Here is a 20,576-nt window from a genome sequence, read left to right on the forward strand (position 1 = left end):
AACCAAAGATTGTAATTTTTTAGATGTATTCGATGAAAAAAGCAGCCAGTTATGCATACAGCCAAAACAATTACATAGGCATGTTTCCATGATACAGACATACTTTGTAAGTGGCAGAAGTTTTTTACATATGCTTGTCATTTTGCCACATAGAATATTAAAAAAGTTGTATACTTAATTGCCCGGATTCAATAATATAATTCTAGTACATCAGTATGTTTCAAAATAAACCTGCTGTCTTTTTCATTTTGAGTGTCTTGAAGTAAAGGATATAATGATTAAAAGTTCAGTTTGGTGTTACTGTCTTCAATTTATGTGAAGGTGTCAGCAGTTTTATCACTTGTGCAAATGTCAACAAGGTGTAAAAGACAAATATCATCTTAGTATTATTATGAAAATAGTTTTGACCTTACTGATCCTCTGTATATGTTCTAGTTACCCCCCGATTGTTCTGTGGGTCAGTCACACTTTGCGAATCATTGGGATAGACTTGTCTACACTGGAGAATGATTGGCAAACTTTCTGTAAAAAAAGTTTGTAAATGTCTTAGGCTCTGTGGGCCAGATGGTCTCTATATAAGCTACTCAGCTTTACTGTTATAGCCAAACGGGAGTGAGACAATATAAAGGGGTTTCACTATGTTCCAACAAAACTTGACTCACCCAAACAGGTAATAGCAGGTTAGACCTGGCCTGTGGTCTAGTGCACTGGTCGGCAAACAGTTGGTCAACAGAGCCAAATATCAACAGTACGACAATTGAAATTTCTTTTGAGAGCCAAATTTTTTAACTTCTTCTAGTGCCACTTCAAAACAGACTCGCCAGGCTGTGGTATTTTGTGGAAGAGCCACACTCAAGGGGCCAGAGAGCCACATGTGGCTCGAGAGCCACGGTTTACCAAACATGGGCCTAGCGTATATCTCCTTGGCCTCTTATATTTGTTTAATATTGGCCATTGGGTCCAGGTTTCACGCAGCCAACCTTGCGAAATGTTAAAAGGTAACATTTAATCCAGAATCTCTGTTCATTACATTTATACAAATGATTTTGGCTTGTTTAAACATTTTGTTTGTCTAACTCCCCTTGGATCTATTTCCAATGTTTCTAAATAAATGAAACCTCTTGGAAGTGCAGTTCCTCCTTTAACTTCTCTTGAAACATGGGATATGACTGTAGCAATGGGTCTGGGAGTAAGGAAAAGGTGGAGAGGTTGAGAATGATCAGCTTGTTGAGAAGGGGACCTTAGGTAAGATGACACAAATCTATAATAATAAAAGCGTAATATGTTAATTAGACCGGAAAGTTGAATAACCTTCCAGACATCATTCTGGATGAAGTTGCAGTGGCGGGAGCTGAGGCAGAGGTGGTTAGGGGCGACCAGGCAGGCAGAGTGGTTAGGGGCAATCTGGCAGGCAGGCAAATGATCAGTTAGGAGCCAGCGGTTCTAGATTGTGAGAGGGAAGTCCAACTGCTGGTTTAGGCCTAGTCCCACAGGGGGATAGGGTCTAAGCCTGCAGTTGGACATCCCCCAAGGGATCCCAGAGGGTGCAGGCTGGGCTGAGGAGGACCCTTCCCTCCAGTGCATGAATTTCATACTCCGGGCCTCAAGACTCAAATCAGGGAGAAGGGCTACTGCTGATAAGGGAGGCTTAGTGGGGTTTGGAGGGACTACTGGGAGATCTCCAAAACCTAGGCTTTAGCTATTTGGTCCCAGACAACTACAGTTGTTAGTGGTTCTGCTTTGAATGCCCTGGTCTGCCAAAGTTCCATTTTTGCACTGGTGGTAAGGTCATTACTGCCTTCAGATCGAAACATCAGAGAATTCCAGATTCCCATCTTTAGAGTTTATTTTTCCCTACAGTTACATTTGTATCTATCTCTGGATTGAGCTTAGAAATAAAACCTATTTTATATTTTAAATCCTCACCTGAAGATATGTTTTTGTTGCTTTTTTAATTGCTTTTAGAGCGAGGAAAGGAGGGGGGAGAGAGAAACAGACAGACAGACATTCATGTGAGAGAAGCATTAATTGGTTGCCTGCCTTCAGCACCTGACCAGGGATTGAACCACAATCTGGGTATATTCCCTGACTAGGAATTGAATCCATGACTTTTGGCATTTAGGACGATGCTCCAACCAACAGCCAGCCATACTGGCCATGGCCAGAACCTCTCTTAAATATTTCAAGACTAGGGGCCCAGTGCATAAATTCCTGTACCTTGAGAGGAGCTGTGGGCCATGTGGCAATGGTGGGCACAGGGTGGGTCTCACCCCATCCTGCTGTGGCCGCAGACTCCTCTTTGCCAGCAGCCCTGCTCCCGCTGCTGCTGCTCCGACGTGCTGATGGTGCAGAGTGATTGGGACTGGTGGCAGCAGCAGGTGCGAGTGGGGCCAGCATGGTTGGTGGGTGCAAGTGGCAGCTGCTACCCCTATCGCCCCTCAGGAGCAGGGGGGGTGGAGAAGCCTTCAGGGGTGATCAGGGCCAGTAGCACCCGCTGACGGTGTCGAGCAATTGGGACCGGCACTGGTTGTCAGCAGCTGGTGCGAGCAGTGGCTCCAGTGCCGGCAGCAGGTGAGACTGCGGCACGCTGGAGCAAAGAATTTTCAGTAACCACCAGAGGCTCGCCCCAATGACAGTGGCGGGCGCCCTGCCGTGGTCTGGTGCCACCACTCACATGCTCCACCGTCCCACTACGTCCGCCACTCCGCGCATGCCCCCTGTCAGTGCACGTTATAGCGACCAGTTCGATTCCGGGTGTTCGGCCGTTCAGTCTATTTGCATATTAGCCTTTTATTACATATGATTAAAGGAGTTAATATTAGAATTAGAACTTAAAGAACTTCGGGAGAGGTGGGTGGTATAAGGGAGTCAATATCCTGGAGGTCTATAGGTTCAAAGTTATCTGAAGCACCAAAGTGTTGGCTAATTAGGAAATATGTATCTATTGACTTCAGAGAGGAAGGGAGAGGGAGAGAGAGATAAACATCAATGATGAGAGAATCATTGTTCGGCTGCCTTCTGCATGCCCCCCACTGAGGATTGAGCCCACAACCTGGGAATGTGTCCTTGACTGGAATTGAACCTGGGACCCTTCAGTCCACAGGCTGACACTCCATCCATTGAGCCAAATCAGCTTGCGCAGGAAACCTACAATTTTTAGGAGACTTCTACTAGTTGTCTACTGAGACACCAATACAGGTAATTTGCTTAGAAACCCCTTGTGAATCTTAAGTTGCCCACATGTCAGAGCACAGCCATCTCTGGAGAAACATAGACCCTCTTTAGCACTCCAGATTTGTGGGTGTCTTTTGTTGACAAACTTGAACCTCCCAGAACTTATTGGGATGAGGATTCTACATAAAGTAGTTCTCAGTTTCTTTTTCATGCAGAGGAAAGAACACTTTCATAAGTCAAATATTTTGTTGGCTAATCCTCACTCAGTATTTTTACCATTGATACTTAGGATGGAAGGAGGGGTGAGGTGTGGGGGGAGAGTGAAGAGAGAGACACTGATTGGTTGCCTCCCTCACATGCCCAACCAGGGCAGAGGATCGAACGTGCAACAGAGATATGTGCCCTTGGCTGGTGATGGAGCCCACAGCCCTTCAGTGCCATTACTGACGCTCTCATTGGTGAGCCACACTGCCCAGGGACACACGTCAGTTTTAAAAAGGGCACACAGTGCATTAGATAAATGAGCAAAGGATATGAATAGACAGAAAATGGAATATGAATAGTCTATATGTGAATAGCCGTTCAGTCTACTTGAGGTTAAAGAAATACAAAATTAAAATAACTTTCCTATATAACCAGTAAAATTAAATCAATTGTATACATTATTTAGATACTTTTTGGGAAAGGGGCTATCTTATTTTCAAGTCTTTAGAAATGGGGCTTTCTTACATGCCTGTGTGTAAAGAAAATGAATGTAAACTATATGTGTATAGTTTCCATATATCTGAAAATCTACATCTGTACTCTGCATAGTCATACTTCTAAGGAATAGTTGATACAGATCTGGGAGAGCATGGAACATTAAAAATTTTAAATTTTAATCTCAAAAAAAAGTTTCAAAACACATGGCAAACAATTATTTGTTAGACCAAATCAAATACAGTTAACTAGAGGCCCGACACATGAAGATTCATGAGAGAATGGGCCTGCCTTCCCCTGGCTGCTGGCGCTGCCTTTGTTCTATGCAAAGGTGGGAGTATGCAATTTTCTTGTGTGTGTACACACACGTGTGTTCCTTTACTGAGAAAAACAAAGTATCATTTAGAAATATGAGCTTTTTAAAAATCTATATATTTTATTGATTTTTTTTTATAGAGAGGGATAGAGAGTTAGAAACATCGATGAGAGAGAATCATGGATCAACTGCCTCTTGCACACCCCCTACTGGGGATGTGCCCGCAACCAAGGTACATGCCCCTGACGGGAATCGAACCTGGGATCCTTCAGTCCGCAGGCCGACGCTGTATCCATTGAGCCATACCGGTCTCGGCTGAGCTTCTTTATCCACACATCTGCTAATGGGCACTTGGGTAGTTTCCAGATGTTAGCTATTATAAATTGTGCTGCTAAGAACATAAGGGTGCATCTATTCTTTCTGATTAGTGTTTCTGGTTTCTTAGAATATATTCCTAGAAGTGGGATCACTGGGTGAAACGGGAGTTCCATTTTCAGTTTTTTGAGGAAACAGTACTGTTCTCCACAGTGGCTGCACCAGTCTGCATTCCCACCAGCAGGGTAGTAGGGTTCCCTTTTCTGCACATCCTTGCCAACACCCATTGTTGATTTGTTGATGGTAGCTATTCGGATAGGTGTGAGATGATACCTCATTGTCATTTTAATTTTTATCTCTCTGATGATCAATGACTTGAACATTTTTTTGTATATACCTTGGCTGCCTGTATGTCACTTAGAAGTATCTATTTAGGTCCTTTGCCCATTTTTAAATTGGGTTATTTGTCTTTTTTAAAGTATGAATTCCTTATATATTTTGGAAATTACCCCCTTATCAGATGTATCTTGTCAAATATGTTCTCCCATTTAGTGGGATTCCTTTTCATTTTGTTGATGGTTTCTTTTGCTGTACAGAAGCTTTTGTTTTGATGTAGTCCCATTTGTTTATTTTATCCTTTTTTTCCTTTGCCCTAGAAGATGTGCCGGTAAAGATATTGCTACGAGAGATGCCTGAGATTTTGCTGCCTATGGTTTCTTCTAGGATTATTATGGTTTCCCATCTTATATTTAAATCTCTTATCCATTTTGAGTTTATTTTTGTGTCTGGTGTAAGTTGGTGGTCTAGTTTCATTTTTTTGCATGCATCTGCCCAATTTTCCCAGCACCATTTATTGAAGAGACTTTTTTCTCCATTGTATGCTCTTGCCTCCTTTGTCAGATATTGAGCATAATGGCGTGGGTCCATTTCTGGGTTCTCTGTTCTTTTCCATTGATCTGTATGCTGTTCTGTGACAGTACCGGGATGTTTTGTAGTATAACTTGGTATTGTGATTCCTCCAACTTCATTCTTCTTTCTTAAGATTGCTGTGTCTCTTTGGGGTCTTTTTTGGTTCCATATAAATTTTTGGAGTAGTATTTGTTCTAGGTCTGTGGAGTATGCTGTTGATGTTTTAATAGAGATTGCATTGAATCTATAGATTGCTCTAGGAAGTATGGACACTTTTATGATGTTGATTCTACCAATTCACGAACACGCTATTTTCTTCCACTTGTTTATAACTTCCTCCATCTCTTTTTTCAACTTCTTATAGTTTTCTGAGTACATCTTTTACCTCCTAAGTATCTTAATTTTTTTGTTGCAATAGTAAATGGAATTGTTTTTGTTTTTAGTTTCTCTTTCAGAGTACTTTATTGATACTCAAAAATGCCATAGATTTCTATGAGTAAATTTTGTATCCTGCTACATTGCTGAATTCCTTTATTAAATCTAGAGTTTTTTGGTGGAGTTTTTAGGGTTTTCTGTGTACAATGTCATGTTATTTGCGAATAATGATAGTAACCACTGTTAGATTTGAAGATATAAAACCTTTCTGATTTCAGCTAGTTATAGTATTTGGTATATTTGGGATTATATCTGCAAATTTGAAAAAAAATAATACTATATTTAATTTTCAAGTTCTGCCATCGAATCTACCAGAGAAGAGTCTTCAAGCCTGGTTGCTGAACTTCAGGAAAAGCTTCAGGAAGAGAAAGCTAAGTTTTTAGAACAACTTGAAGAACAAGAGAAAAGAAAGAATGAAGAAATGCAAAATGTTCGAACATCTTTGATTGCTGAACAGCAGGTATGCTCTCCTGCCCCATTTCATTATTTTAGGTTAAAGAAGGGCAACATAAATTACAAAATATAATTTCTGTGTGCAGTTAATGTTTTAGGGTCTCTTAGAAGTGATTTTCCTACATTGATACCTTCTTCATGATGAAAAGCATTTTCTTTTTATAAGTCGTCATGGCACAAGGACAGATGCTTCAAAATGAAAAAGTCTTAGATTGTAAATTAGGAAACGTGAATTATATTTCTAGTTTATTTTTTTATTTAAATGTTATTTAAAAATATATATATATATTTATTGATTTCAGAGAGGAAGAGTGAGGGAGAGGGAGGAAGAGATAGAAACATCAATGATGAGAGAGAATCACTGATCGGCTGCCCTACTGGGGATCAAGCCAGCAACCCAGGCATGTGCTGGCTTGACTGGACTCGAAAGTGGGGCCCTTCAGTCCGAAGGCCAACACTCTATCCATTGAGCCAAACCAGCTAGGGCTACTTCTAGTTTCTTAACTACCTATGTGATTTTAAGTTCATTTCTTAATCTCTTCAAAACTCAAATAAGTTCTTTTGCAAATGAAAGTGTTTATACTAAACTTAGATGATAATCTTTAAAATTTTATTTTTCTAAATTGCATCATCCCAAATGTTTTTTTTTCTTTTTCTTTTGATAATTCCTATTCATGTTAGGCTGTTGGTAGATTACAGTTGATTGTTATTGAACATGATTCAGTTATTAATATTGATCAGTAGTGAGTGGTAAAGCTTGCCAGATGAGCGGGGGCCAGACCATTAAGCCTGGTCATAAAGCAGTGGCCATAGAAATACACAGACAAGAGATGGAGGTGCGATAAAATCTCTCTTGAAATGTTGTTGTGCTAACCAAGGTTTAGATAAAGACCGGAAGCTTTCAGAGGCAGGAAGATTACTAAGAGAGTAGGTAAAATAGCACTTGCTAATTTGTTGATCATTTTCTTTTCTCCAAATTTTGCTTTTCCTCTGACAATAAATATGTGAACAATATTATCTTAATATGGAACCAGAGAAAAATAACATTGCATTTACTACAGTATAACATTTTCATTAAAAAAAAAACAAAAACATTTGTATGTTGTACTTTCCCCCCCACATACAAATGTAACATGCAAAACTATTTTCAAGGCTAGTTTTTTAGCCCTAGCATCTATGTGCATGCAGACAATTTTTAAAAATATATATTTTTTAGTTTTTTTGTTTTTTGTTTTTTGTTTTTGTTTGTTTTTTTTGTTTTTTTTACAGAGAGGAAGGAAAAGGGATAGAAAGTTAGGAATATCAATGAGAGAGAAACATTGATCAGCTGCCTCCTGCACACCCCCTACTGGGGATGTGCCCACAAGCAAGGTACATGCCCTTGACTGGAATCAAACCTGGGACCCTTCAGTCCATAGGCCAACACTCTATCCCTGAGCCAAACTGGTTAGAGCGACAATTTATGTACCTAATCATTTTGTCTTCCAGACCAACTTTAACACTGTTTTAACAAGAGAGAAAATGAGGAAAGAAAACATAATTAATGATCTCAGTGACAAGTTGAAAAGTACAATGCAGCAGCAAGAGCGAGATAAAGGTTAGTAAAGTTTTGTAATACGATTTTTAATTCTGTTTTAAAATTAGAAATCATCTAAGAGTATTCTGTAATGCTTAATTCAACCTGGGGTGTCCCTTAGATTTGATCGAGTCCCTCTCTGAAGACCGAGCGCGCTTGCTGGAAGAAAAGAAGAAGCTTGAGGAAGAAGTCAGTAAGCTGCGGGGCAGCGGTTTTGTACCTTCACCGTTTGTAGCGACAGCCCCAGAACTCTATGGAGCTTGTGCCCCTGAACTCCCAGGGGAGACGGAGAAGTCAGCCATCGAGACACAAGATGAAGGGAGAGTGGACTCGGCGATGGAGACAAGCATGATGTCCGTACAGTAAGTACACCCTTGTCAGCTGCCTCAGGTATTAGGCTCTTAGGCCACTTGTGTGAACTAAAAGTTCTGGTGGAAGGAAATATACAATATTTAGCACCACTGGTTGATAGCTCATATGTCTAAAAGTTGTGCCATTTTAATTCTCTAAGCTAAAACATGACAGATATTTTAATGTGACTGATTATGTGTCTTATGAATCACTCTGGCGTATTTTCATAGACTGCCAGGATAAGAGTCGCTATAGTAGTATTAAGCTGTTCTTACTTACAGGAGTGTTTGAACTTTGAGACCCATAACCTAGGAGGAAAAGGCATTGAGAGGATACCATTCACAACAAACAATTGTTAATTTGTAGGTGCTTTAAAATATAACTGAATTAAATGATTAAAACTGAAATGGAACTTTTAGAAAATAGATATTTTTATTTGATTTTCAGAGAGGAGGAATGGGGGAGACAGAGATAGAAACATCAATGATGAGAGAGAACCATTGATTGGCTGTCTCCCACATGCCCCACACTGGGGATCGAGCCCACAACCCAGGCATGTGCCCTGACAGGGAATCGAACTATTATCTTCTTGGTTCATAGGTCAACACTCAGCCACTGAGCCACACCAGCAGGGCTAAAATGAAAACTTTTTATTATTATTTTTACCTTCACCTGAGGATACTTTTCCATTGATTTTTAGAGAGAGTGGAAGAGAGAGGGAAAGATAGAGAGAAATATCGATGTGAGAGAAACACATCTATTGGTTGCCTCCTGCATAAGCATTGACCAGGTCCAGGGCAGGGGAGGAGCCTGCAGCCAAGGACGTGCCCTGGGGCCGGAATTGGACCCAGTGCCCTTCAGTCCAAGGCTGACTATCCACTGAGCCAAACAAGCGAGGGAGTAAAAGAGCACATTTTATAGACATATTTGGGGTAGGACACTTCTTCCTCAGCAAAAAGTAAAAAAATAAAGCAATAGAAACACGATTACAAAAATTAACTATGTATTCTATATAATAAAAGCCTATTGGCCATGTGTATGTCATCTTTGGAGATATGTCCATTCAGGTCCTCTGCCCATTTTTTGTTTGGATTGTTTATTTTTTGGTTGTTAAGTCAGCTCACATCTGTCAGAATGGCTCACACTAATGGAACAAGTGCTGGCAAGGATGTGGAGAAAAGAGAACCCTCAGACCTTGTTGGTGGGATTACAGATAGGTGCAGCCACTATGGAAAGACAGTGTGGAGGTTCCTAAAAATATTGGCTCAGTAGGTAGAGCATCGGCCTGTGGACTGAAAGGTCCCGGGTTTGATTCCAGTCAGGGGCAGGTACCGTGGTTGCTGGCCTGCACCTGGGCCCTGGTTGGGGGCGTGCTACCAATCAACGTGTCTATCTCACTTCAATGTCTCTCTGTCTCTGTCTCTCCCCCTCCCTTCCACTCTTTCTAAAATATCAATGGGAAAATATCTTCGGGTGAGGATTAATAAGAAATAAATAATAAAATAAAAGACATTATCCCAGGAAAAGGCATAAACCAATGCTTTGCTTATATTTTCAAAAGGTCTACAGGTCTTAATTTCAGGAGGTTTGCTACAAAGAATGTACACCACTGAAATGTACCGTAGCTTAAACAGGATGATTTCTACAATTTAGTTCAGACCCTTAAATTTTAAAGTGCTTTGTAGTAATAGTTAGATTTCTAAAGTTCTTTTGAAGAGTGTGAAGTCCAGAATTTTTAGACTTAAACTAAAATAATTCATTGTCTCTTAGAGAAAACATCCATATGCTATCTGAAGAAAAACAGAGGATAATGCTGTTAGAACGAGTAAGTAAATTATTTTCTTCAATTGCAATATTTGATATGTTCATTATGTGGATGCAGTTAAATATGTTTTATGCTGAAAACATGCCCTGTTTATAAATTAGGTCTTTTTATAAAATATATAATTGATTTAAAAAAGGAAGGGAGAGAAAGACAGAAACATCCTATCTAATAAACCTATCTAATAAGAGTAATATGCAGATTGACCATCACTCCAACAGACAAGATGGCTGCCCCCACGTGGTCAAAGATCCTGCCCCTATGTGGACATAAGACAGCCAGTAGGGGAGGATAGTTGGGAGGTACCAGGCCAGCAGGGGAGGGCAGTTGAGAGGGACCAGGCCTGCAAAGGAGGGCAGTTGGAGGTGATCAACCCTGCAGGGGAGGGCAGTTAGGGGTGACCCCAGGCCAGCAGAGGAGGGAAGTTGGGGGAAAACATGCTGGCAGGGGAGCAGTTAGACATCCATCAGGCTGGCATGGGAGTGGTTAGGGGTGATCAGGCTGGCAGGCAGAAGCAGTTAGAGGCAATCAGGAAGGCAGGCAGGCGAGCAGTTGGGAGCCAGCAGTCCTGGATTGTGAGAGGGATGTCTGACTGCCTGTGGGATCGGGTCTAAACGGGCAGTTGGACATCCCTCGAGGGGTCCCAGATTGGAGAGGGTGTGGGCTGGGCTGAGGGACACCCCCAAACCCTGTGCACGAATTTCGTGCACGGGGCCTCTAGTCAATGAAGAGAGAGAATCATTGATTGGCTGTCTCGTACATACCCCACACTGGGGTTGAGCCCCCAATTCAGTTATGTGCCCTCTTGGGAATCGAAATGTGACTTCCTCATTCATAGGTTGATATCCAACCACTGAGCCATGCTGGCTGGGGCAGATTTTTTTTTTGATTTTTTTAAAAATATATTTTATTGATATTTTACAGAGAGGAAGGGAGAAGGATAGAGAGCTAGAAACATCGATGAGAGAAAAACATTGACCAGCTGCCTCCTGCACACCTCCCACTGGGGATGTGCCTGCAACCAAGGTATATGCCCTTTACCAGAATCGAACCTGGGACCTTTTAGTCCACAGGCTGACATTCTATCCACTGAGTCAAACCGGTTTCAGCCAGATCTTTTTTTAATGTTTATTTTTGTAATTAATATTTTGAGAAGTGGCTTAACAGTTGGCAATATTATTTCAAGACTCTATTTGTTATATGTTTCTAATAAATGAAGTCTATATTAGAGAAAAAGGTTATTGGTCTTTATAAAATAACTATGTATAATAATAGTTTTATTCAATAGCTCAAAATTCATTAAAACATAAGTATTTCAAAAACAAAGCATTGAATACATGCCTGGATTGGGCAAAAATAGATTATGTGAATGATGAAGAAAAGTTGTTTTCTTTAATGGAGATTAATTGAAATGAACATAGGCAATAAGTCATTTTCTCCCAATTGTTTTATAGAGCACTTCTCATTCCTTTGGTTTTTAAGATTTTCAGTTAAAAAAAAAATTTCCCTCTTTACAAGCTTATAAGAACCTAGTAAAAATTGTTCAGCTTTGGTTCTAACCTGCATTTATTGTTGTTCTTGCTGCTATTGAAGTGTTGCATGATCACATATCAGAATCAACTGGGATATAAGCAAATACCTCTTCAGACATATTCGCAGAGTCTTTGGGGATGGATCTCAGATATTTACTGCATACTTAAAAGTTCCACAAGTGATACGATTTTAACGCACATTAAACTTTTAGAATCGTTGGGTTAGGTAAATATACTAAAAATGTTCTCATTATTTTTTAATCCAGTAAATAATTAAAACAGTGGGAAAAGATCTATAAATAAATATTTCCCACTAACTTTTGTATGGGAACTGAAAGTAATCTGAAGTTTAAAAAGTTTTGTCAATCCTGTTTAGATTTGAGAAGGTACAAGGATAAACCAAACCACAGGTCTCTCTTATTTCCCCCTGCAGACATTACAATTAAAAGAAGAAGAAAACAAGCGGTTAAATCAAAGACTGGTAAGTTTTTTCTTCTTAATTGATCCAAGTCCTTATTTAAAAAAATTTATCAAAAACTTAATCTTTTTAAAAAAATCTAAATAAAGTTGCATGTGTTCTGAAAATGGATAATCAAACTTATCTTTACCAGCAGCATGTGGACCATTTGGACGATTTTGATGATCAGTTGCTATACCGTTTTAAGCTTTTCTAGTCATTATTGTTGTAGTTTTTTCTTTCTCTCTTGTTTTTAAACACTAATTGAGACCCTGCATTATTCAAAATAGTGTTCAGTGGGAAATGGAAGAAATTCTGAGCATCAAAATTAAACTTAATAAATAGAGATCTATTCATCTTTTGTTGATTTGTATAATCAGGGTTTAGGCCCACTCTGCTCGGGAAGTATACATGTCAATCTCTTTCCCTGTGAAAATTTTAAGATTAGGTATGTAATTATAAATAAGATGTAATTCTAGCCCTGACATGTTTGGTTCAGTGGATAGAGCATCGGCCTGCGGACTAAAGGGTCCCAGGTTTAATTCCAGTAAAGGGAGGCATGTACCTTGGTTGTGGGCACATACCCAGTGGGGAGTGTGCAGGAGACAGCTGATTGATGTTTCTCTCTTATCAATGTTTCTAACTATCCCTCTCCCTTCCTCTCTGTAAAAAAAGAAATAAAATATATTTTAAAAAAAAGAGATGTAATTCTATATTGTTTTTAATCCAGCCAAATTGGATTCAGAAAATAATAAAAAGTAAAAATGTAGGTAAATTTGTCCACTGAAAGTAATTGTTGAAGGAAAAGAATTATGTTATTATGAACCATATAAACTTTGACTCTTAAAAACTGGGATAGACGCCGAGACTGGTTTGGCTCAGTGGATAGAGCGTCGGCCTGCGGATTGAAAGGTCCTGGGTTCGATTCTGGTCAAGGGCATGTACCTTGGTTGTGGGCACATCCCTAGTAGGGGGTGTGCAAGAGGCAGCTGATCGATGATTCTCTCTCATCGATGTTTCTAACTCTTTATCCCTCTCTCTTCCTCTCTGTGAAAAATCAATAAAATATATTAAAAAAAAAAAAAAAAAAAGCTGGGATAGAGACAGTGTGTATAACATTGAACAAAATTTTCACAATAGGACCTAAAAACTGTCATTCTTTAATTGTATAAGCTTTATGGACTGTTTTTTGTTTGTTTGTTTGTTTGTTTTTAGATGTCTCAGAGCATGTCTTCAGTATCCTCAAGGCATTCTGAAAAGATAGCTATTAGAGAGTAAGTATTTTATTTTTATTTTGTGGGTTTCTTTTTTTCTGTGCAAAATATTTTACTGAACTGAATAATTTTGAATTGTATTGGTGATGAAAAAATTTTATGAAAAAGCATGGTTTTTCACGCAGTTGTTGTGGCTCAGTTGGTTGAGCGTCGACCTATTAACCAAGAGGTCACAGGTTCGATTCTTAGAGCACAGATGCCTGGGTTGTGGGCTTGATCCCCAGTGTGGGACATGCAGGAGGCCTGATTGCCCCAACTGCCCTCCTTTGTAGGCCTGGTTCCCCTCAATTGCCCTTTCCTGCTGGCCATCTTGTGGTGGCCATCTTGTGTCCACATGGGGGCAGCCATCTTGTGTGTTGAAGTGATGGTCAGTTTGCATATCCTCCTTTATTACATAGGATATATATACACACCCTATCTAATAAAGAGGAAATATGCTAATTGACTACCGCACCCTCACAAAGATGGCATCCATGGCCAATAAGGAGGGAATATACTAATTGACTGTCACGCCCTCAAAGATGCCGGCACTCATAGCCACAAGATGGTGGCATCCAGTCCCCTCAACCCCCCAGCTGCCCAGGGCCAGCCTGAGGCTTACATTGCTGGCAGTGACAGCAGCAGGGGTTTGATGGGGGCGTTGCCGTCCCCTGATCGCTGGGTTGCCTCCTGCCCCTGAGGGCTCCCGGACTGTGAGAGGGGGCAGGTCGGGCTGAGGGGCCCCCCACTCCAGAGCATGAATTTTCATGTACATAGGGCCTCTAGTACTATATAATGAAGAGCTAATATGCTGTTTAGATCCAACAGCTGAACGACCTCTAGACATCCTTTTGGATGACCAGCTGGGGCCGCGAGGGCCAAGCCCCTTGCATGAAATTCGTGCACTCGGGGGCGGGGTTCTCTCAGCCTGGCCTGCGCCTTCTCGCAGTTCGGAAGCCCTCGGGGAATGTCTAACTGTCGACTTAGACCCGCTCCCTGCTCCCAGACCCGCTGTGCTTGCCAGCTGTGAGCCTGGCTTCTGGCTGAGCGGCGCTCCCCCTGCGGTCAGTGTGCATCATAGCAACTGGTCATTCCCCTTTGGGCTGAAACCGCTCTCTGAAATCCCCCAAGCGGCCCCAGATTGTGAGAGGGTCAGCCCAAGCCAAGGATCCCACGGCGCACAGTCGGGGCCAGGAAGGGATGTGGGAGTTGGCCAGCTGGGGTGGAACCGTGGAGGGCTGCAGGGCCTGTCCAGATTATCTTGCTCAGTCCCAGTCGGCTGGACCCCAGCAGCAAGCTAACCTACTGGTTGGAGCGTCTGCCCCCTGTCAGTCAGTGCATGTCATAGCGAGAGGTTGAGCGGCTTTAGCATATCATTAGCATATTATGCTTTGATTGGTTGAATGGATGATTGGACACTTAGCATATTAGGCTTTTAGTACCAGGAGATAGATAGATATATATATATATATATATATATATATATATATATATATATATATATAACATAGTAAATGTGAAAATTATATTGCATTTGTGATATTTTAATATATAGTTGAACATTGCAGAATATATACTTAAAGTTTTCAGAAGGGGGCGATAGTAACTTTTCAGGTCGATAATGACATTCCTTCATTTAGTTTCCAGGTGGGAGACTTGGTACTCATTATCCTAGACGAGCGCCACGACAATTATGTGTTATTTACCGTTAGTCCAACCTTGTATTTTCTGCATTCAGAGTCTCTGCCTGCCCTGGATCTCAAACCAGGTGAGGGTGGTAAGTGTCACATCCATAACTACAATAGTAAAGCCTGGAATGGAGAGACTATATTACACATTTTTATTTGCTGTCTAAATATGTCAGAATCTGTTTGTTTATAAAATTTGCGGTATCCAGGTTAATTTCCTGGATTCTACTGACAATTCTAAATCAACGTAGTTATTGCAATTGGGCCAGATATCTCATATCCTAGAAGTAGCAGAATTAAATTGTCTTAATTCTTATATAAGTACAATCTATTTAAGCTCACATGCTTGTTAATAACATTACCTTTTTTTGGCAAATTATAAAATGTCTTTTCTGTCTTTTTTTTATCATCCCGTGTTTCTACTTTATTTTTTTATTAGAATGTCAATTCTTAAACATTTTTAAAGGCAAAAATAAGTTTTAAAATATACTAAATTTATAATATCTATTATCTATTATTTTTTAAAATTATCTACCAAATTTAAATAATTTGCAATTTTGATGAAGGCTTTAATAATAGTGAGATGCATCCATGGACTAGTGATTTCTGAGTATGATGTACTGACCTATTTTCAAAGTCAGGTATAAATCTTCTAAAATAATAAAATATATATATATTTTAATTAAAAAAAAAATATATATATATTTTTTCCATATATATATAAAATTGATATTTTTACAGAGAGGAAGGGAGAGAGATAGAGAGCTAGAAACATCGATGAGAGAGAGACATCAACCAGCTGCCTCCTGCACACCCCCTACAGGGGATGTGCCCGCAACCAGTGTACATGCCCTTGACCGGAAACGAACCTGGGACCTTTCAGTCCGCAGGCCGACGCTCTATCCGCTGAGCCAAACCGGTTTCGGCTAAAATAATTTGAACCCGGACTCTTTAGTCCACAGGCCGACATTCTATCCACTGAGCCAAACTGCTAGGGCAGTGGTCGGCAAACTGCGGCTCGTGAACTACATGAGGCTCTTTGGCCCCTTGAGTGTGGCTCTTTCACAAAATACCATGTGCGGGTGCGCACGTACAGGATGATTGAAATTTCCTGGCCCATGCGCAGAAGTTGGTTTTCTGCTCTCAAAAGAAATTTCAATCGTTGTACTGTTGATATTTGGCTCTGTTGACTAATGAGTTTGCTGACCACTGGGCTAGGGCAACAGTGTTAATTTACCATGGTACTCCACATCCTCCTTACACCTACCCCACCTCTTTTTTTGGGCGGGGGGGTCTCGTCATAAACGATGGATTATCTAAACTGCTGTATTACAGCGTTTATAGTATTTTTCACATTCTGTGGTCCAGGGGCTTCTCTGTCTTTCTATTATGTGATAGTCGCTTTGTACATTTCCGATGGTTTTTCAGGATATCTTTTATTTACTTATATTTATGGCATACAAATTAATTTTGGCTTCTCTTGGGAATCTCAGAGGCTTATCTAAACAGATAATTTATTGGCCAAAGAACTTTTGGAATCAAGTTTTTATGAGAATTTCTGATGAATTTAAAGAGAATGAGTATTAGTTTGTCACACTTGGGCTCTGTGAGGGCAAGCCTTTTCATTCCAGCTCCTCCCACATTTCCCACCTCCCCATTGCTCAGGCACTCCCCTGGAAGACCTGTCAGTCATTTATTGTGCACCGACTGTGTTCACCCCTTCTGTGCACCGTGGGTACAGACAGGAGCATTGGTGTTACAAGCAGTGCCTCTCAGAAGGCAGGGCTTTTCTTAGAATCTAGAAAATACGTTTTGTCTGCATGACTTTGCCTATTTTCAGAATGGAAAAGGTCATCTTAGCACTTTCAGTAGATGGCACTGTTGAGCTAATTTAGAGAATTTCTAAATTTGTTTATAATTTATACTTAAATTATTTGTATATCTTTAACTTCGTTAGTTCTGTGATTTGACTTACCATCTATTTTTAATGAGTAAATAAAATAAAAATTTATGGTTGAAAAGTAGACTGAATTCAGTGTTGTTTTGAAAATTGTTACACGTTTTCGTGATTTCAGCAATCTTGCATTAGTCTGTTTTGATTCTGACAGTTACATTTTATGATAATTATAACTGTACTTTTAAAAAGAAACTAATCTCTTGATTTAATAGCTTCAGGTGTATCTAGAAGACCCTGGGTTCTTGGAAAAGTAATGGAAAAGGAATACTGTCAAGCCAAAAAGGTAAAATATATATATATATATATATATATATATATATCATATGTTATAAACTTAGGAATCATGTAGAAAACTAGAGGCCTGGTGCACGAAATTCATGCATGGGGAGGGTCGCCTCACCCCAGCCTGCACTCTTTCACAATCCTGGACTGCTGGCTCCTAATCGCTCACCTGCCTACCTGGTCATCCCTAACTGCCCCCCACTACTGGCCAGGTTGCCCCAGCTGCCCTCTCCCTGCTGGCCTGGTTGCCCCTAACTGCCCCCTCCGCTGTCCTGGTCACCCGTTTGGCACACCCCCCCCCCCCCTCCCCCGACCTGGTCATCCCATATGACCTGCTTGTTCAGTCGTTTGGTTGTCCCTCATTAACCCCCTGCTGGCCTGGTCATAGGCAGCCATCTTGTGAGGGTGTGAGTGTTAATTTGCATATTACCTCTTTATAGGATTCTTATACTACTTGATACAAAAATCTTGAACAGTGCTGTCTTGGCCTTTTTGCTCTCTTGAGTGAGACCTTTAATGGGAACATAACTGCTGATTAAAAGCGAATCTGTTTATAAATAGAGTTGATATTTTCTTATTTATTTTCATACTCTACTCCCATTGAAGTAAAATATTGATGACTAAAAATGCACCTGACTGTTACGTTAGCAATGCCATTACAATACAATTAGTGAAATCTAGGGAGCATATTTCCTAACTCTGTAATTTTGGGCCCCTTTGCTCAAAACACTTATAGAACTTAAACTGTGTAGTATTGAAGTCTCCTTGATGCTTTAAGGACTTATGGCTCACTTTGTACTGTATCCTTCCGTCAGTATTAGTGGCTCAGTGTATTTCCACCCGGTGAGGGGAAGGTCTGGTGCAGTTTGTCTAAGAGCCTCTCCCCGCCCCTCCCCCCAGTACTTGAGCATTGAGTGGTATGATACGATGGTACTTGTGTAATTTGGTTTCTTTTCTTCTTAGGCACAAAACAGATTTAAAGTTCCTTTGGGAACAAAGTTTTACAGAGTGAAAGCTGTGTCGTGGAATAAGAAAGTATAACCTGGAAGAAATGGATACGTTCTGTGACATTTTCCTGATTTATCCTACAGTGTTCATTCATCACTCCAAAACAGCAAGCCATCTTTTTATACAAAAGTCAGCGTGACAATATGCTTCATTGGTGTACATCATTTACTTTTCAACTGGCTACACACCCTTTAGAACAATAAACTGAATAAGACATTTGGCTGAATTAAAATGGTTTTGGTTTTGTTTTTATCCAAACGAAATGCGGACCAAACTAGTTCATTTCTCAAAGGGCATACCCTGTGCATTGTGGCTTACGATCAGCCATATTAATTGCCTGTTACGTATACATTAGCTTGAACTTAGATAGTAAATGTTAGTTGTTATTACCAGCATTTGTCCTTTTGTGAAATCAGTATAAAAAACTTGCACTCTGAACACATTCTTTATAAAATGTATAGATTCTTCAAGACTATTTAAAGAGAGGAGTGTTATTGCATGCAGATAATCATAATTTTGAGTTTGCCTCTGTAGATGACTAAAGCAAATGGTTTCCTTTATTTTTTTAATGCCCTTTGATATTTCAAAACAAAAAGGAACTCAATTTGATTGATTGATTTTTAAGATCAGCCATAATTATCAGTCTTTAAAAGCACTTTCAGCAGACCGGTCGCCTGGGTTCTAAAGGAGGAGTCTGTGCTGTTGACACTGTACATGCAGCACGGAAGCCTTCCCACCTTTATTATTCTGTCAAGAATAACTATATTGATGAAATTATAATTCATGGTTCAGCTTCAGAAAAAAACATATTCATTGTACATTAACCGTTTAGAGGTCACTTAAATAACGAACTGTTGTATTGTAAAACACATGTAGAATTTTACAACAATAAAGATTTGAACCTGTAAATGTGTGTGCCTTTGAAGAAAGGATACCTTTTTAATATATTTGAGTGCTTGCGGGAGATGGGAAAAACTTGTTCTGTATTATATCAAAAGAAACATGTTAATTACAAAAATGTTCTTTAATTATATACTATGTAACAGGGTAAAACAGTGTTATGTAGAATAGAATTGTGTAAACTAAACTAGATCTGTAAACAAACTGCCATGGAGCAAAGGTATTTAAATGCGTTGAGTTGGATGAGACTTGTTTGAGGATTGTTGCTAGAGAACAATAAATAAAATGATTTCCCCCCCCAGAAAATATTTAATTTCTTCATAAAAATAAGTTAAATATTTTTTTAAATATGTATGTCTAATAGTACAGAAAATGGAATAAACAACATAGTGTATAGAAAACTGAATTTGACATATTAATGAATAAATGAACAAATGACTTCACATGTTTCTATTTAGTCCTTTCATGACATCTTAATGCAAAGAGTGCCAACGCAATAAATCCCTTGCTATGCAGAGTGGTTTTTCAAAGCAGGTTTTTTGGGTCTAATTGAATCTTCCAGTCGGGCCATTTTTACTTAATTGTGCTGTGGAGTACAGTGGGCTGACACCTGACATCACACCCATCGTCTCATTAATGCTGCTCTTTAACTTTGTAGCTTATAGTTTTCCTTATGTTCACCTTGTCAGTGTTCATATACACATTTATAAAGCGGAAAGGCAGTGCAATTTTCTTAACAGAGAAAAAAAAAAGAAGCCCTGGCCAGTTTGGCTCAGTGGATAACGGCGTCATCCTGGGTTTGACACTGGTTAGGGCAAATGACTGGGTTTTGTGCTTGATCCCCACCCAGGAAGGGGCATGCAGGAGGCAGCCAATCAATGATTCATTATTGATGTTTCTCTATCTCCTCATCCCCTGAAACCAATCTATAGTGCAGGGGTCCTCAAACTTTTTAAAGTGGGGGCCAGATCACGGTCCCTCAGAGAGCTGGAGGGCCGGACTATATGAACTAATTCCTACTGTAACACCTCGGCTGCACTCACTGCCCAAAAAACCTGGCGGGCCGGATCAGACTCCTCTGCGGGCCGCATGTGGCCCGCGGGCCGTAGTTTGAAGACCCCTGCTATAGTGACAGTTCGACCGGTGGCTATGACACACACTGACCACCAGGGGAGAAGATACACAGGCATGGAGACCTGGAACAGACGGATGAATCTCAGAGGGAATGGGGGAGAGGGCGGGAAGAGATTAACTGAAGGCCTCGTGCTTAATAGAGGTCTGGTGCACAGGCGGGGTCCCTCCGCCGGGCCTGCACCCTCTCACAGTCCAGGACCCCTTGGGGGATGTTGGGCTGCGGTTCCAGCCCTATCTCCGAAGGCCAGGCCGAGGGACCCCCGATGCAGGAATCTGTGCATCGGGCCTCTAGTAAAATAAACAAAATAAGAAAAA

General features: G+C 40.4%; 1 protein-coding gene across 2 annotated transcripts in view; it reads left to right on the forward strand.

Moving 5' to 3' along the window:
• RB1CC1 (RB1 inducible coiled-coil 1) overlaps nt 1–19,570 on the forward strand; it is a 58,569-nt gene extending 38,999 nt beyond the window's left edge. Inside the window, exons 16-24 of one of the 2 annotated variants that reach the window (XM_084864815.1) lie at nt 6,143–6,308; nt 7,790–7,898; nt 7,999–8,239; nt 9,999–10,053; nt 12,016–12,063; nt 13,255–13,313; nt 14,933–15,069; nt 17,150–17,220; nt 18,183–19,570. In XM_084864815.1, the coding sequence (XP_084720941.1) occupies nt 6,143–6,308; nt 7,790–7,898; nt 7,999–8,239; nt 9,999–10,053; nt 12,016–12,063; nt 13,255–13,313; nt 14,933–15,069; nt 17,150–17,220; nt 18,183–18,260 (964 nt within the window). In that variant the 3' untranslated portion in view covers nt 18,261–19,570. The remainder of the gene's footprint in view (nt 1–6,142; nt 6,309–7,789; nt 7,899–7,998; nt 8,240–9,998; nt 10,054–12,015; nt 12,064–13,254; nt 13,314–14,932; nt 15,070–17,149; nt 17,221–18,182) is intronic. The other variant, XM_084864816.1, reaches the window with a different exon arrangement.
• The last annotated feature ends 1,006 nt before the right edge of the window (nt 19,571–20,576 follow it).

The sequence above is a fragment of the Pipistrellus hanaki genome (genome assembly GCF_964339955.1).
Source record: "Pipistrellus hanaki genome assembly, chromosome: 17".
In the NCBI taxonomy this organism is placed as follows: Eukaryota; Metazoa; Chordata; class Mammalia; order Chiroptera; family Vespertilionidae; genus Pipistrellus; species Pipistrellus hanaki.